Source organism: Zootoca vivipara, chromosome 3 (genome assembly GCF_965207765.1).
Source record: "Zootoca vivipara chromosome 3, rZooViv2.hap1.1, whole genome shotgun sequence".
Taxonomy (NCBI): domain Eukaryota; kingdom Metazoa; phylum Chordata; class Lepidosauria; order Squamata; family Lacertidae; genus Zootoca; species Zootoca vivipara.
The window spans coordinates 77111486-77131049 of NC_142586.1; the positions used below are offsets into that span (position 1 = coordinate 77111486).

At 40.1% G+C, this 19564-nt stretch overlaps 1 protein-coding gene across 1 annotated transcript in view; it reads left to right on the plus strand.

The window, feature by feature from the left end:
- CATSPERE (catsper channel auxiliary subunit epsilon) overlaps positions 1-19564 on the plus strand; it is a 62955-nt gene that overhangs the window by 29113 nt on the left and 14278 nt on the right. The window contains exons 11-15 of the mRNA XM_088666489.1: positions 976-1415; positions 2548-2606; positions 11071-11146; positions 14505-14557; positions 16264-16308. Of these exons, the coding sequence (XP_088522615.1) occupies positions 976-1415; positions 2548-2606; positions 11071-11146; positions 14505-14557; positions 16264-16308 (673 nt within the window). The remainder of the gene's footprint in view (positions 1-975; positions 1416-2547; positions 2607-11070; positions 11147-14504; positions 14558-16263; positions 16309-19564) is intronic.

A 19564-nucleotide genomic window follows, 5' to 3' on the forward strand; every position in this document is an offset into this window, starting at 1 on the left:
GTACCACTTTAACTAATAGGGCCTCCTGCTGCTGCTGCTGCTGCTGCTGCTGCTGCTGCCGCCGCACAATTTCTGTTTTCCTGAGGTAAAGTTCTCAACCCGAGGTACTACTTTCAGGTTACCGGAGTCTGTAACCGGAGGTGTCTGTAACCCGAGGTACCACTGTAATCAATTACACATCTGCATGCACGTAATTAACATATAGTATATCATCTTAGTGTTGACATACATTCCAAGATCTCTCCCCACCTAGCGCTTCATACAGGAGGAGTGATCCTAGCTAACTTAACTTCATATACCAACTTCTGGACTGTGTACCTCAATTCTTTCCAAAATTCTGCCAGGGTCACTAGTATGTTTTCAGGAGCTTGTATACCTGAAATAAATAAAAGGTGTGGCGATTTGTGCCTTGCAAATTTTAGCTACCAGATGTATGTAGTGACATTATCCTAAGTAAGGGAATAACAATACCCCAGGTTTCTCTGGCAGAGGCTGCAATATAGCTCAGTTACAGGAGACTCACATTCATCCCTGAACCCTGGTTTGCCTGCATGCTGGGAGGGTGGCTGCCAGCAAGTAGCATTAATTGGTCATCCTGCAGCTGAACAGGATGTTTGTACATTGTTGTTGGATATGAGAGAAGAAAATGTGGCCTTTTGAAAGGAAGAATAATGTGTGTTCCCAATTTTAATTTAAAACAATGTCTCCCAGAAATCACCTTGGAAATGAAAGACACTATACAAATAATTTTAAGAAATAAATAATGTTTTGGAATCACAAGCATACATTTTCTATAGATAAGTTTTGCCACAATGCAAGGCAAATTTGTACTAAGGACAAACGTTTGGTTAAAACAATCAACCAGTATTACTGAAAAGATAAGAAAGAATTGTAGTTTTATTGATAACAGTAATATAATTATATACATAAACCAGATGTTATACTAAGCTCTATCTGTTTTTCCCCTTTTTATAGGCAGTGCTGGAAACACTGTGATCAAAATGAGAAACAATGCCATGTTTTTCTTAAAATTTAATATGAAAGATGTTTTAAGGCTCAATGATTGGGAAACTGAAGCCAAAAACTTTGCCATATATGTGAATGCTCATGGTGACTTCTATTTGCTCATAAGCAATGGTACTCATGTATATTTCGAGGCTTATCCACTGAAAACTGAAGTACTTAGTGCCACAAATTCTTTAGGAGAGGTCTGTCCGTATATATCATTTCAGCACAATATGGAAGCAGCGACTTACTATCTGGATATGGGAACAAATATGACCTTTTGGACCCAGATTGTCTTTCTGGAAAATGTGGGGTTGTCCTCAGAAGTTACAATCTTTAGGTCACACTTGCTAAAGAAAAATAACTCTATTCAATATGAAATAGCACGTGGAATTTGTACTAAGAATCAGGTAGGTGGATCTTGCATTTTTCTTCCTGTTTGTTTCTTTCTTGGGTCAGGCTGTCTGGTTCAGACACGTTTCTGGCTACAGACACATGCAAGGCTACTAGCATGTTTCTAATTCAATGGGAATTCCATGGATGAACCAGATTTATGAACTCACACTTCTACATGAAACCTAAAGATATGGCTGCAATGATTTCCTCAGTCATAACAAAATAAAAAAATCATTCCAGTAGCACCTTAGAGACCAACTAAGTTTGCCATAGGTATGAGCTTTCGTGTGCATGCACACGAAATCTCATACCTATGACAAACTTAGTTGGTCTTTAAAGTGCTACTGGAAGAATTTTTTTATTTTGTTTTGACTGCGTCAGACCAACACGGCTACCTACCTGTTCCTCAGTCATGATAGCTCAGAAAGGAGCTATTATAGTACAATGGTACCTCAGTTTACAAACTTAATCCATTCCAGAAGTCCGTTCTTAAACCAAAACTGTTCTTAAACCGAGGCGTGCTTACCCTAATGAGGCCTCCCTCCGCCAGTGCCCTTCCACCATTCCGATTCTGTTCTTAGACTGAGGTAAAGTTCTCAAACCAAGACATTTCCAGTTTTGCTGAGTTTGTAAACCAAATCGTTCTTAAACTGGACTGTTCTTAAACCCAGGTACCAGTGTAATATTTTTATTTATTTATTTTATTAAATTTTTATTCACTCCCCCCCCCTATCATTACATACATCTCATATCAATAACCAAACACCTCTGCCCTCCCCTCCTGGGCTTCCCCCAACTTCCACTTCTGGTTTCCCCCCCCCCTTATTTCATACTGCTGTTTCTCAAGAATACACTATATCATTTCTTTATTGTTTTAAATGTTCTTTGTTGATAAAGATGTGAATGTTTACTCAAATCCTACCATCAAGTCAATTTGTTCCTGCAGATATATTATAACCTTACTTACATTATAGGGATTCAAATGTCTAGGATAAAGTGGAGTTTATATTTTATATAATTTGAAGTTCTTTTAACTTTTAGTATCCTGTTTTATTCTAATATAATGAGTAATGTTACCTGCCTGCAGCCCTTAAATATATGGTGTTTTAAGACTTATTAATTATTGTTGTTTATTGTATCTTAAAGACTGTAACACTTTATCATGACTATGATTATTCAAACGAGGAAGAGTATGAAGATGCAATGTAAGTATAATGATAGTTAAAATATGAAAATGGTTAGCAATTTATTGGTTATATTTACATTTCAGAAGAGTCAATAGCATAAGCACACTGAAGGCTTATTGGAACTAGCTCAGGGCTGGGAAACTTCTTTTTAATTCCAAAGACCATGTTCCATCATGGGAAGCCTTCTGGGAGCTGTTAATTTGGGGGTCCTATCTATTCTTGGTTGTACAAGTGGGGCCATGGGTTTAGTCCAAGTGCCCTTCTGAGATGGACCACCATTTTTCTTTAAGATCTCCCTTTTTTACTATGATGCATTTTCAAATCATCAATTAATACTCTCAAATGAGGTAAATCAAGCACAATATCTTTTTTCAGTGTATCTATTTCAACAATGGATGGTTCAAAATTACACATATCAAAATATCAATACAGACCCAGCCTCCCAGTGAAATTTATTTTTGTTCCAGCCATATAAGTAGCAGTTCCCACAAATTAAATTAAAGGTGTTTGGTTAACCACAATAATATTCACAAGTTGTTCTCTGAGTAAAGTACATTCAGCAGCTGAATCATAAGGTGTCCTTTGCAGCTCAGTTCCTACCGGTAACTACCCCCTCTGTTGTCCACAAGGACTTTAAATATGATGTAGTTGTAATGCTGCTATTATCCAATTATGACAGGGGCCACTGGAGTTTAGGCCTCCCTTTCATCTAATCAGAACATGACCATAAGAAGAACCTGCTGGATCAGGCCAACAGCCCATCTAATCCACCAGACAAGTGCCTGTTGGAAACCAGTAAGCAGGATTCAAGCATAATAACACTCTACCCTCCTGTGGCTTTTCAGCAACTGGTGTTCTGCTGCCTCTGACTGTGGAGGCAAAGCATAGCCATCATGGCCAGTAGCCATCAATAGGCCTCTCTTCCAGGAGCTTATCTACTGTAATCCTCTTGTAAAGCCATCCAAGCTGGTGGCCATTACTGCTTCCTATGGAAGCAAGTTCCATAAATTAACTATGTGGTGTGTGAATAAGTACTTTATTTTATCCATCCTGAATCTTCCAACATTCAGCTTCAGTGGATGCCCACAAAGTTGTAGTGTAATGGAGAGGAAGAAAAACTTTTCCCTATCCACTTTACCATGCCATGCATCATTTTATAAACTTCTACCGTGTCACCTCTAACTTGTGTCTTCTCTAAACTAAAAAGTCCCAAATGTTGCAACCTTTCTTCAAAGGGGAGTTGCTCACCAAGAAGCAACCAGAACTGTACACAGTAACGCAAATGCTATCACACTATAATTCATATAATGCCATTTTGATACTGGCAGCTTTATTTTTAATTCCTTTCCTAATGATCCCTAGCATAGAACCACAATGTTCCAATGCAAACCAAAGATCTTGTGCTGGGGGTTAATGCACAGACATTTTTCTATTCTGAATTGCAGGCTGAAACCAAGAGCCTTGCTGTGGCTCAGTACATAATACAGGAAGAACAACAGTTCTCTGAATGGAAGGAAGTAGAAAGTGGAGTCCCCCCAAGGATTAGTATTGGCACCTGTGAGCTTTTTAACCTGTTCATAAACAAACTAAAGTTAGAACTAAGCAGTGAGGTGGCTAAGACTGATGATACAAATTTGATCCGAGTCATTAAAACAAAAAGCTTGCGGAGAGCTCTGAAAGCATCTCTCCAAACTCAGTGAATTTTACATATACTGTATGCTCATGGGGTCTGGAACTGGAGGTGACTGATCAGGAATGAGGCATTGAGGTCATGGTAAATAGCTCAATGAAGGTGTCAACCCAGTGTGTGGTGGCTGTGAAAACAGCAGATTCTTTACAACAGTGAAGTACTCTAGAAACAATTTATAAGTCTTTTTTATATAATGGAACTCCATCAAGATGTTTTATCTGACACCCAGCTTTCAATAAGAGATGCCAGCCTTGACCTTAATAAATAATCCACTTCACCTTCTAGCAGATGTACCCCACAGTCCAGCATATCTATCCATTTATCTATTTTCACCAGCAATTTCACTATTTTCACCATTACAATTTCTCTGTTGCTGTTTATCCTTGTTGTTGTTGTTTAGTCGTTTAGTCGTGTCCGACCCCATGGACCATAGCACGCCAGGCACTCCTGTCTTGCACTGCCTCCCGCAGTTTGGTCAAACTCATGTTCGTAGCTTCGAGAACACTGTCCAACCATCTCATCCTCTGTCGTCCCCTTCTCCTGTTTATCCTATCCCCCCCGTAATCTTTTATTGTCAATACACCCTGTACTGTTAAAATATGTGAATGAATATCCTTGCTATCACACTCTTGTTTCCACTCTTGTTCCCACATATAATCATTATCCAAATAAGCTCCAACAATTCAATAAATTGGCTTCTGAGCATGGAGCTGTTCCTTCAACACCTCTCCAAATTTCTATTAGCAACCTGTTGCTTTTTTAAGTTATTGTGTCAGAACTTTCACAGGTCCTTGCAATTCTGCTTTTTCTACTTTATGACCTCCAATTGGCATTGTAAATGTTCATTACAACTCTCCCGTTCAGGTCCTTAGGTCCTTCTCAGTTTTCTGTTCTGCATGCTAAATATACCCAATCCCTTCAACCTTTTCTCATAGGACTTGTTTTCTTTACTACCTAACATCTTCATCACCCCATTCTCATTTATCTATATTATTGCATGCCACCCTAATTTCCAAGCAGTGTAAGATTCCAGGCTTACCCAGGATTCAGTATCCATGAGGGACACTGGAGACTGTGGTATCTTTATGATATATGGTTTATTTACACATATATACAACATGAGCTTATGATGGACACCGCATTAACACCCCAAGAAGGTGTTGCTTCCCCCATTGCCACAGCCTTGGATTCAAGCAGAAATTAGGCATGGCTCCTCCTCCCAGCTGCCCAGCCTGCAGCCTTGCTTCTAGCTTCTAGCTCACTTAACTTAGACCTTCAACTCTGGCTTTTGTTTTTCTAACGACCAGTGAGTTGAAGTAAGGGGTCTCACCTATTTGTCATCTGGCACAGAGCCACTTCCTTTGCTGCCTTAATGATTCATACTTAGAGGGACACTACCCCACCAGAAAGCGAGCCTGGCTATTTCGGGAATTGAATCTACTGGTTTCAGGAATTAGGAGGGGCTCAGGCATACAGCCTCCCGCCTCCCCCAGCAAACCATATCATTCTTAAAGTGTGGTGTGCAGAACTGGACACAATACTCCCATGTGAGGTCTAACTAGTATAGAATAAAGTGGAACTACCACTTCTCATTACTGGGACGTTATGATTTGATTGAAGCAGCCTAAAATCACATTAGCCCCCTCGCAGCTGGATCACTTTGCTGACTCACGTTCAGCTTATGGTTTATTACAATCCCAAGAAATGTGTACTACTGCCAAGCCATGTTTCCTGCCATCTTTTACCTGTACATTTTAAAATGTATTGCCAAAATGCAGGTATTTGCATATGTCTCTTGAGTTTCATTTTGCGATTTTTGACCCATAAGCTCATTCTGATATGTTAGGTAGCAATTCTGAGTTTTGTGCCACTGGCAAATTTCATGATTCACTCCTTCCTTTCATCTATATAACTACAAAAAATGTTGAAGGAAAGCAGGCCCAGACTAGAGCCCTGCAGCAGCACATTCAAAGTCTCTCTCTGGGTTAATGAGGAACAATTGATGAGCACTTGTTCACACTTAATCAGTTTAGTAACCAAAATAATATGGAGACCTTTGTCAAATGCTTTTCTGAAAGGAAGATAAATAAAAAATCACAGCATTTCCAAAATCTGTAATCTAGTACAGTACAGTGGTCCCTCAGGTTAAGAACTTAATTTGTTCTGGAGGTCTGTTCTTAACCTGAAACTGTTCTTAACCTGAGGTACCACATCAGCTAATGGGGCCTCCCACTGCCGCCGCGCCGCCGCCTCACGATTTCTGTTCTCTCTTTTTTTTTTAAACATACTTTTTATTAATTTTACAAAATACAAAAAAAAGAAAAAAAATGGTACATACATAAACACCTTTTCCACCTCCTTCCTACCCACCCACATGGGTCCTCCCCTGCCACAGAAATATCCCATGTATGTGAACAGTCAGAGATGGTCCATTTTATGCTTGGATTTCTGTCCTCCTCCCCCTCCCCTGACCCCAAAGCCCCCCCCTGCCACCAGGGAGCTCCAGCAAACCAGGGCAGTACGCAGGAGGCCATCCATCCAACCATCTATTGTCATACCAAAAAAAGAGAAAAATAGAAATAAGAAAAAAGAGAAAAAAGAAAGGGCAAAAAAAGAGAAAAAAAACAATACAAAACAGAAAAAATTTTCTTACATTCATAATTGTAAAACCATATTTTGTGGGCTTCCCCTCCCCCCCCCTTCCCCGGTTTTCATCCCTTTTTTATCATCTGCAACAGTTTCTTACTTTATAAAAATACACCTTTGTAACTTATACAACTTATAAATCAATTGTTAACATTTTCATCTAATATTCAAATCACTGAAAAATCAAACTCCCATTTTATCTTCCCGTGCCTAATTTTTTCTCCCTCTATAAGCCTCCATATTTTCACATTTTCCAAAATCCATTCACTTTTAAAACTATAACTATTCTCAATTTAACCTTACATCCCCGATTACCGGCTCCACCCCCCCAATCCAGCAAATTCCATAATCAGCAGACCAGTTATAAACCTGTTGATCCATCCTTATAATCACAACATCACTTTCCCTTCACCCCACCCCCTGTTTACAGTCTTTTGCCATCCAGGCCACCATACAGGACCCCTGAATTTCTTCTCTTCTCTGCATATTTTTTCCTTCTTCCCTGTGGGCGTTCTGGAGTTCCAATAATACCAATCGTGCCCCCCTCAAAGGCAGGGCACTCCATCCAACTTTTTGTAGAGTAAAGTCATCATTTTTTTCGTGGTGTGCTTCATTTTGTGTTGAATCATCACAGTCCTCATCTTCATCTTTTCCTTCCAAATCACAGTCACCATCATTGTCATTCTCACATTCATCTTTTTCAGTGTCAAAAGCTTCATCTTCTAAAAAATCATATTCTGCCATCACCATCTGAAATTTTTGCTGTAACTCTTGCCGTCGTGTCTCCTCTTGACATAGCTCTATTCTTGTTTCCCACATTAAGGTCAACACAGACCGCTGGAACTCAGGGGAACACTTTTTTGTTGACATAATTCAATCCTGCCAAGGTCAAAACTTGTCACGTGGGGTGGAATATGATCACAGTTTATTTTCTCGACTCCATTTTAACAAGCTGGCTGCATTCTTCAAGTCTTATTAACAATAAAGTTCGAACTCACATTTCACAAACATTTAAACCAAAAAAGAAATTCCACAAAGTCCAGAAATACAAAGTGAAATAAAAATTGACTTATAAATCCTGATCAACTCACTGGGTTGTCTGGGCTGCCGGCTCCCGAGGAAAAGAAAGGTTTTTCTTAGCCTTTACCTCTTGCTGCCGGGCAGTCATAAACCACAGTCTCTCTCCCCTTTCACCCTGCATCAAAGGGGAGATTCTCTTTGATGCCTTTGAGGGATCCTTTTGAATTGCAAATCTTCTGTTTACGGCTTCGGGTTTCTATTTACTGTCTCTTTTGTTGCCGTGGGGGGGGGGGTGGCTTCCTCTTTTCTCCCCTCTCTCCCAGATCCAAATTGTTTTATAATCCAAATCGTGAGGTTACTTACAGTCTTTTCCAATCGTTTTATTTTCGGAAGAATCCAGCGCTCTCCGCCTTCGGCTTGAAGCTTCTCCCTGCTAGAATAACGTGGGGCAATAATGGGGCCTCCCACTGCCGCCGCGCCGCCGCCTCACGATTTCTGTTCTCATCCTGAAGCAAAGTTCTTAACCCGAGGTACTATTTCTGGGTTAGTGGAGTCTGTAACCTGACGCATCTGTAACCTGAAGCGTCTGTCACCCGAGGTACCCCTGTAACCTAATTTTTAAAAATGAGTTTAGTAGTCTGGCAGGATTTATTTTTGATAGATTCATGTTGGCTTCTATTAATCACTGCTATTGTTATCAAGATGCTTACAGATTGATTTCTTTATAATCTTTTCTAGTAAAAAGGTAAAGGGACCCCTGACCATTAGGTCCAGTCGTGACCAACTCTGGGGTTGCGGCGCTCATCTCGCGTTATTGGCCAAGGGAGCCGGCATACAGCTTCCAGGTCATGTGGCCAGCATGACAAGCCGCTTCTGGCGAACCAGAGCAGCACACGGAAATGCTGTTTACCTTTTCTAGTATCTGCCCATAAATCTGAGTCCGACTATTCTCTATCCTTTTTGTGAAGATTAGTACATTTGCCTGTATGCATCCACCCTAAAGCAAGAGGCTTGCACTAATACAAGATTTGTTTATTTTTAATAAAACTAAACCCTTTGAACAGCTTGCTTCTTCCATGACACATCACAGCCTGTTTTTTAAAAAATTTGTCTCAGTTTGAAACACAATCTGTCACATGGCATGGGGAGCTGTTATAAAGTCTGCCTAGGCTCCAAGAACTAGTTTCACATTCTTTGGATCCAAGCCATAGTTTACAATGTGAAAACTCTGGGAAAATTGCATACCAGAATTATGCAACTTATTAGGGCTGTTTTTCCTTGGCACCATACGTAATTTAAATATATTTCTCCAGGACACCAATTTAAAACCATTTCTATTTGGGCAAACTGGGCTCTAGCATAAGATCCAAAGCCTAAAACTATTTGCATTCACAACTTTGGAAATCCAATATTTGAGGAAGCTTTAGAGAATCCTTAGACACATTTTTTTTATAAAAAAAAAGTTTACCAATCAGTTTCTCGTGTACAAACAAGAGAAGGAAAAAGGTACTCTATGAATGGTGTTGTCCTTGCCACATAAACATAAATTGTATTACTTTTGTCTATAATGATTTACCCCAAACATATTGCTCAAACAACATTCAAGAAATTCCAAATTTATTTTATCTCAGCTCGGGTCGGGCACACATCTCTGAATAGTGAGTCTCCAGCTGATGCCACTATGTAAAGATTATAGGGTTCAGTGTCCAACCAAATCCCCCAAATTGTATGCTACCACCACTCCTGTTAAGAGTCCTTTCCTTCAGGCCCAGGAGACGCCTGTGGCTCTGTGGGATCCCTGGGAGGTTCCAGGAAGCAGGAGCTAAGTCACCATACTTTGCTGTCTGAAGCCTCCAGCAAAAGCAACCATTTGTATGGTAGCTAAGAATAATAAAATAATAACATGGAAGGAACCCTGTTACTAAATAGGAAGAAAATATTTTGGGAGAAGGTCAATTAAGAATTTAGAAACATAATGGAAAATACACTAAAAAAAAACCAAAAAAATCGGACAGCCAAAGCTAAGATACTTAATCATCACACTCTGACTTTGCAAAGAGATGTGGCTTGACAAGTCAGTTCAGCAACCAAAACTCAGAATACAAGATGGGGATAAACAGGAGGCTAGCAGAGGGGCTAGTTTGGGGCAAGGAATACTACAAGGGAGATGGCTTTTATATATTTTTGCCTGTTGTCCCACTTCTCAGCCAATCACAAGGCTACTTAGCTGCAAATTACCAGAACATTGGTTGGATGAGAGAGCCCTACGACAGCACAGTGGAAAAATGTAACTTTTGTTAGTAAATGACCATTTCTGTCCTTGTGATACTGGTACAAAATAAGCAGATGCAGTATATCTTGGGCCTGCTAGCAAGTAACTAAGGGTCAGAAACTGCTATCTCTTGCTTGAAGGCCTCACCCATAAGTCTGAACTTATTAATTTTTTTACCCACAAAGAACCAAAATTTGACACACAGATTCCCAAGTTGGGCACAAACCTGACATGGGATCTAAAAATCTTGATATCCTCATCCTGTTGCTTAGCACTGGATCCCTTTGGGGATGTTACTATAAAAGCTTGAGGTCATTATTTCAGATAGGAAATCAATATGTAGAAACAACAATTCTTATGCAAAGGGGTTTTTAGTTCAAAGGTCAAATGAATGATAAATACAAGTGGCCACACTGACAGTAAACACCACCACCAGATTTGTGTGGGCTCTTAGCATACCCCCAGCCGTGTCTGTGCGCCATGTTGCAATGGGTAGCCATGCTTCCACTCTCATATTCATCATCTCTATCCTGTTTTGGCTGCTTTGCCAGTGTATCTTTGCTTGTGGTACAGCTCTACTGACAGAGTGCTCTGTTGGCAGATTGTGGGAGTTCCACTGGCACATTGGTTATGCCAGCAATATATGTTAAATTCTGCCAGTATTGCGGTGCTTCCACCAGGTCCTGAAGCCCCCAGCCAGAATCTCAAGTATAAGACTGAAGTTTGTGGATTTGAATTTTTGGAACTGATAATGAAATAAATATCAATTGTGAAAGGAACATACAAGTATTATATTGAGGATTAATTTTAAGTGTCTTAAATATACCTGTTTTATGGCTGATACTTCCTTGTAGAGTTAGTTCAACGGGTATTATGACAATTGAAGTGGAACCTTCCCTCACTGGAAGAACATGTATGACTCCCAACAAGGTAAGCTTTTAGCATGAGATGCTAATATTTTTTTTTAAAAAAAGGATGAAAACAACTGAATACCATAGTACTGTACCTTAAGCACTAACAAATACACTGTTGCATAAACTTTCATTAAAAAAAAAACCCTGATAGATGTCTTTAATGTCTGACTTTATATCAAATGAAGATAAAGTTGGCTTGGAGGACCACATGGTTTGCAGAAGTAAAAAACAACAACATTAGAGGGGAAATCCTAAAGGGAACCCCCCCCCCAAAAAAAAATTCTCAATAAGGACAGAGCTGCATACTGCTGCTTGAAGTGTGTAGGAGGATTACAGACATTCCCGGTGAGAAGAGGGATGGAATAAAGTATTGTGAGGTACAGATGGCTGATTGAACAGAACACAGGTTCATTCCACACATTTTGTTAAAGATTCTTTTTATTCCCCACCCCGGGGTAGCCCATTTCGCTGCCTGAGTTTAAATGGGAATTGCTGCCCCCCCCTCCACCACTTCTGCCGTCATGGTGCCCCCCTCTTACCGAACTTGACAGGAGCCAGGGTGGTGTGGCCCCTCTTGAAGAGGCCCTTCCTGAATCTAGTGGTTTTTAGAAAACTACCACCCAGTCAAACAATAATAGCTGATAGAGGTTGCTAACAACCTGCTCCCCATTTTTCAGTATACAGTTCTGCCATTCATATGGCTAGATTGGCCTCTACTAGAGCCAGGGCCTTTTCAGTACTGGCCCCAACCTGGTGGAACGCTCTTTCCCAGGAGACCAGGGCCCTGCGGGATTTGTCATCTTTCCGCAGGGCCTGCAAGACAGAGCTGTTCCGCCTGGCCTTTGGGTTAGACTCAGCCTGACCCCTGTGTTTTTCTCCCTCATGGCTTGGATTTATGGCCTACTTGAAATGAGGCTGCACTTTAAATTTTAATACTGTATTTTAATCTGTATTTTAATTAATTGTTTTTATGTTTTATTGTGGTTCTGTTGGTGTCAGCCGCCCTGAGCCCGGTTTTTGACTGGGGAGGGCGGGGTATAAATAAAAATTTATTATTATTATTATTATTATTATTATTATTATTATTATTATATTGGGTGGATAGAAGGACAGAGGTTATATCAGATATAAAAAAATATCCTGGCCACAACCTGGATAGTCAGGAGCAGCTGTACACTAAGCAACATTTGGCTGCATACATACTCTATCAAGGAAAATGCCACAGTCAGTGGCAAGGGCTCCAGCTTCCTTGCATCCTCCATCAACATCAGCTCAATTTTATCAAGGTGCCATTTTAGTCTTATTCTTCTTATCCAACGGACCGTAGCCTTCAGACACCAACGAGTTCAGGACCAAGGATGTTCTGGTTAAGGGACAATAAAGAGAAAGAATGAAACAGAAAGTTAGGCAATGTCATTATATTAAAGATATCAAACTCTAAAATTCCACATTCTCTCCCCCAGCAGTTTTGCATAAATATTAAATAACAAACATTACCAAATAAAAAGAGCCCCGCAAGACACAGTTCTGTCTCCACTATCTGGGTATATATTGAGAGGTTAAATTAAAACCATCTCATGTACGGTATTTGTCTTGGATAATCACTAGCACTATAATATCTGATACTTCAACGATATCAGGGACAAAAACCACTGAGAAGTCCAATAAAATCAAGATGTTGTTGTGACTTTCAGAGATTGTCCGCCAAAACGATCAAAATACTCACTGTTTTCAGGTAGCTGTTTGTTGAGCTTATTGAGTTTAACCTGATTTATTCACACTTTTTGTGGTTGTGACATATGACATTGTCATCTGGTGGTTGTTAGCATACACTCACCAGTGCAATTTTTGTTAACTTTCCCCTTTTTGACCTTTTTATGGTAAGATAAGTGGTGGAAAATTACACAAGATACCAACTACTAAATGGCAGTGCCATATAACCTCTTCACTAATTATGTGCACACAAAAAATCAAGATGAATGCTCAATAAAATGCCCACCTGGAATCACTGTCAGTCTAAAAATATTGCCGTCATATGATAAAGGGTTGAGGAGGACTCTCATCAACAAATGTGTTTGTTTTTTGTTTGTTTGTTTAAACATTTTTATACAGCCTTTTGCCCAAAGGCTTCAGAATGGTTTACCATATAACATACATCATAACATACATTCATAACATAATGTAACAATCATAAAATAGAAAAGATAAGAACTATTCATAATAAATGTCAAGTTATTCATAAATTATTTTAGTCATGGATATCTGAAACTGCACCACAGTCGCCTGTTCAATCAAATTTTCCCCAAGAGAGAAGTTGGAGCCTGGCCTAAAGTTAGAATGGCCATTCAATCACATAGATTTAAAGTTAGGGTGAATTTACTCTTTCAAGCACTTTCTTGAGCAGCAATGACACCACATAATTTTCTCAGCAATACATTAATGAGCCCTCCCAAAAATTGATTCAACCTCTTATCACTTGATTTGATCACCCTCATTCAGTTCAGTTTTTGAATTAGTAATCTGTAAGAGATATAGCCTGCTATTGTAGGTTTAAGATGTTTCAGTTTTCCAGGCTCAGTCTTATATTTAACTAACTCAGTGTAGACCCATTGAAATTTATAGCCATAACTAATTTAGGTCCATTAATTGCAATAAAAGTTAGAAAAAAATAGTTAAAGACAAGCCTAACCCCATATACTTGGAAATGAAGTGATCAGTGAGACTTATTCCAGAGTAATTATACTAAGGGTTGCAGCCAGAGTATTTTATGAATTTGCTTTCTAGCAAGAGTCATAGCTGCCAAGTTATTCCTTTTTTAAAGGGATTTTCCCTTATGCTGAATAGGCTTCCTCGCGAGAAAAGGGAAAACTTGGCAGCTATGGCAAGAGTAAGCAGTTTCTGGGAGAGTGAACTGCTTGACACCTCCAAATGAGGCAGAATTTAGCCAAAGTTATACATTGATTTCTTTAGGAGATAGTTAAGTATGTGATCAGTGGGACTTGAGTGCTTTTCTTTAGCCATGTTGTGCATTGGAATGCACATAAAATGCCTTATTTTATTTGTTACATAAATTTTAATACTGCATGCATGTACTGTAAATCACAAAAATTGGCTTTCAAATGTCAGCTTTTAAACCTAGATCTGTGCCGTCTCTCCTCCCTCTCTCTCTCTCTCACACACACACACACACACACACACACCGAGGGAGAGAGAGAGAGAGAGAGAGAGAGAGAGAGAGAGAGAGAGAGAGAGAGAGAGAGAGAGCGCCATTACAGTGGTGCGGGTTTGAACAGAAATTATTCTTTACACTTATATTTTGGCCATTGTGTGTGGTGGCAGAAACTGTCAGCTTACTAGAATGTGCTTCTTTTCAGGTAGCGCACATAAATGTTGGTTGTCCTGTATTTCGACACGTGGCTGTTGAAAAGCAAGTAACAATGCTATTTTTTCCTCCTTCCATGTTCTATATTGCAAAAAATAAAATAAAATAAATGTAGATACTATCATCAGATTGGGTGCTGTAGGGTTCTCTTTGACGTTGACTGTATTGTCTAACTTGTGTATTGAGTCAAAGGATTTTATATCTGTATTATTATTGTCTGTATTTGCATTAGGATAAAGTAACTGCCTTTTGGTTCCAGAGGGTACAGCTACTATTGGTTCATTTAAGCTGCTGTATTTGGATCCTCTGTCTTATTGGTTTCCTCCAAAAGGCAGCACTGTGATTGCCTGATATTGTTCCCTCCAAAATGTATCCCTTTCTAGCTAGTCCCCTGTCCCTATAAATGTAGCTTTGCTCTCCTCAGACCTCAGTCTTGTTTACTTTAATAAAGAAGTGTTACTAGAGAACTGTCTCCGGCATATTATGTCAAGAGAGCTGAAATCACAAACCCCACGTCACAACACTAACTGGTCTTATTTTGTTTATTAATTGCCGTTCACTATGATTAGTATTCCCTCTGAGAAGGCTTTTCGGTGGCACCATGCTTCCAAACTTGGGGGTTCAAGTTCGCTCTCTCAGCTAATACCGTAGCTGTTGATTGACTTAGCTTTCATAAACTTGCCTTGTCCCTTTAAGAGCCATCTAAGCCAGTGACTGTCACCACAGCTTGTGACAGTGAGATCTATTAATTATGCCCGCTGTGAAGTACTAACTTTTAGCAAATTCAGATAACTTAAAGTTCCTCCATATTAATCCTAGGCCCTCTGAGCCGGATTTTCCTGCTGCGGGAACAGTTTTTAAGCCCTTCACCTTGCTTATTGGGCTCTGGGGAAGTCATGCAAGGCCTCTGGAAGGCAGTTGGAGGCTCCTCAGATTTTGGACAGCCCACAGCCTTCCAGAGGTCTCATACATGCTTCCCAGAGCCCAGTAAGCAGTGCCTGGTGGGGGGCATGTCCTGCAGTCGGGGGCGGGGTGATCCACGCCCATGAGAGTGGGGCTTGGAGCCTCTCCACCACCTCCCCCTCAGCTGTAGGGCGACTGAGGGAGAGGCAGTAGGCACCCGCAAGTCCCACGCAGGTGCCTAAGCCACCACGTCACTCCTAAAAAGTTTTGTGAGCCCAATTTTTTTTAAAAAAAACCCCTCATTTTGTCACACACACCCCTCAATGATGACACCTAGGGCAGACCACACACCCCGCACCCCTCTTCCTCCGCCACTGCCAGTAAGATAGGGATAGTCAAGCGGTGGCAGTTTCAGGGGTCTTCCTGCCTTTGCATGCAAACTCTTGGAATGTTACCTGTGTGTAAGTTGCAGTCCTACTGAAATACAATAAACTGCATTCGTACTGATATTCTTCCAGCTTTAGAAGATGCTTCTGCCTATGTAGGCATTCTCTTGAACTCTTGACCAGAGTCCTCTGTTTAAATTGCTGTGTTATTTTAATTGGATTGTTTTATTGTGTATTTTAATTATGGATGTTTATATTTTAATGTTTGTGTAATTGGTTTTATACCTCGTAAACCTTTTAGAACCCTATTTTGGCATTCAGCTGTATATAAATGAAATGATAAGAATATTAATAATGTATAAAATGTAGAAGGACCATAATGAATTCTGTGCTATATTTTCAAACTATCATTTAATCATAAATATATTTATATAATTGTATTTCTCTTTTTTGTGTCCACAGACCCACAGATTGTAGCAATGAAACTTTTACAGTCAAAATACCCGCGTAAGAAACTTCATACAAAATATGGACAGAAATAGATTGTTTTCGACTGCTATTCTAGTTTATTTAAGTGTTTTGTATGTGGTAGAGTACAGGCATCAATTTTGGGTGTTTTTTATGCTGTCATACATCAGAGCTGCCAACTCTGATAGTGCTGGTTATCTCTGAGACTGACATAGTGAATCCAGATATACAATTCCTCCCTCCAAAAGATCACCCAAGCAGGCAGTATTTTAACTTTGCTGGCAAACCCGTTTAGTCTGTCCCAAAACACAATAGTGAGCTTGCTACTAAGTCTTTTGCTAAATTTATATTCTACCATATCCTTTTGCTATATGGAAAGTAAAGGTACATATATGTTATTTTATTGCCCACTAGCTGGCACTGCCACGCATTGCTGTGGCTAATCCCTGTGACTGCCCCCACCCTGTCCCGACCCATGACGTATCACGCCCCCTCCTCCCCCCACCCCGGCTTATCCCTGTGATTCCCCCCCACCCTGTCCCAACCCATGACGCATCACACCCCCTTCCCCCCCACCCCCAGCTCATCCCTGTGACAGGTCCCACTGTGTCCTGACCTATCCCGTCCCCTCCTCCCCCCAACCCTCACCCAGGTGAGTCAGTACCTCCATTCGGCCTAGTCTGTAAAGGCTTCGGCCTAGTATGTAAATGGGAGCCAAGGTGCTGTTGAGAGGAAAGGTTTTATAAGTGCAGTACCAGTGTAGTCTCCGCTAGAGGGCACTGGTTTGCAACCTGGTTATTTTCCCATAATGCATTTTCGTCTGAGTGGTGTGTTTTGAAATACGGGATTTTGGGGTTTTTACGTGGCACAGGTGTGACATCTGTCTTTGAAAACGGTATGGGCTTGCTCTCATTTTCGCATGCGGCATTGTGTCAAAATTTGAACGCAGTAGGTCAAGCAGTTTTGGTGAAACGTGGATACTAACGGACATGGCCAGTTTACATTTTTATATATATAGATAAGCTATAACAAAACTAACACATCAATAGAAAACAAAACTTTAAAGACATTAACTGCATAGGTATATCACAGGCAGATATGATAGGAACAATGAATCAATATATATGTTGTCAAGACTTAGATAATGATTCATTAAAACACTCCACTTTTACTGTACATGTTCCACTGCAAAGGCAAATACAGTGGTGCCTCGCTAGACGAATTTAATTCGTTCCACGGGTCTTTTCTTATAACGAAAAAATTCGTCTAGCGAATCCCATAGGAATGCATTGAAATTTTTTGATTATTTTTTTTTGCCCATAGGAACGCATTAATTGAATTTCAATGCATTCCTATGGGAAACTGCGATTCGCTAGACAAAAACGAATTCGTCTAGCGAGGCAACCTCCGCTAGAAAAAAACCTTTCGTTAAGCGAAAATTTCATTAAGCAGGGCATTCGTTAAGCGAGGCACCACTGTAAAGCCATCTTTCCAATTCTTTTTTTACTGTTGAGTGTTAAGATTTCTGTTTTGAATTGAGTTGTGCAAAACAAGTTTTGGGAATAAGCTATTTCATGTGTGTCTTAAGTCACTGTAAATAGAACAACTCAAGAAACAGTGGGATAGATCTTCTTAAGAAATATAGAAACTTGTGTAAATAAAGCAATGCTAATATTTCTGCATCAGGACAAAACCCATGCTTGCCATTTCCTGCCTTGCTAGTTGAAGTAGTCCAGCCCCTCCAAGTGTCCCTATTTTCCAGGGACATCCCTGATTTAGAGAAGTCATCCAGGTTTCTGATTTGATCCCAGAATGTCCCACTTTTCCTTAAGGTGTCCCTATTTTCATTGCGGCCTAGGACCCTCGTACCTACGGGACCGCCTCTCCTGGTATGCCCCACGGAGGACCTTAAGGTCCATAAATAACAACACTTTGGAGGTCCTGAGCCTCAAGGAATTTAGATTGGTATCAACCAGGGCCAGGGCCTTTTCAGCACTGGCCCCGACGTGGTGGAACGCTCTGTCACAAGAGACCAGGGCCCTGCGGGATTTGACATCTTTCCGCAGGGCCTGCAAGATGGAGCTGTTCCGCCTGGCCTTCGGCTTAGACTCACTCTGACCCCTTATATGGGATTTGGTATATAAATTTTCCCTTGGCTTTTTTGCTGGCCCATGTAGGGCTCGGGTGAATATCTGATGTTTCCTCCCTTAATGGTATTGATCTATGGGCCACTACTAAAATGAGGCTGCATTTCAAGCTGTATTTTAATTAAGTGGTTTTTCCCCCTATTATGTTTTATTGTAATTTATATTTGGTGTTAGCCGCCCTGAGCCTGGCCCTGGCTGGGGGGTGGGAGGTGGGGTATAAATAAAACTTTATTATTATTATTATTATTATTATTATTATTATTAGGGAAATTTTGGAGGGTATGGACTTCTGAAGGCAACCCTATACTGTATAGGGAAGTTTTTTAAATGTTTAATGTTTTACAGTATTATGTTTTTTTATATGTTGGAAACTGCCCAGAGTGTTGGGGCAACCCAATAAGATGTGTGGAATATAAATAGAAAAATTATCATTATGGAATGGGACATCCCTATTTTCAACAGAGAAATGTTGGAGGGTATGGTAGTCATTATCAGGAGTCTTCCTTAGTCATCAGTCCTGCATGACCTTTTTATTAGATGCATCAACAGCATCACTCCTGTAATTGCCCTTGACTAATCTGGCAGCTTGCCTTTTATCTGGAGCCAAATACAGCGATTCTACAAAACCAATACTCACCAGTTTGTTACCAACCTAAATGCAAGGTGCTAATTTTGTACTTAAATAGCCCTGAGTCTCAGATACCTGAGAGAATATTTCTTTTCTTAAGTAAACCCCACAGTCACAGATCAAATGGAGAGATACGACTTTGGATGCCAATGTTTCTTCAACTAAAAGCAGGGCGTTCTCTGTGGTTGCTACTTGTATTTAGGAGCTCCCACTCAATGGACATAAGGACATAAAATGGAAATTTTTAAGTGGTTGATGAAAACACTATTGTTTCAATAGGCTTTCTGAGATTGAAGAATTTTACTTCTGTGGGAAGACCTTTATGGAGGAAAAACACTTTACAAGTTTAATGATAAACAATAGAGAAAAAGCAATTAAAAATTTAATTCAATTTTATTTTACAGAATGCCTGTTCTCAGCCATGTCCCATAGCCTGTTTGTTTGTTTGTTTGTTTGTTTGTTTGTTTGTTTGTAGAATTTTTAAATTATTCTCTAGTGAAAAAAGGCTTCCAGGATGGTT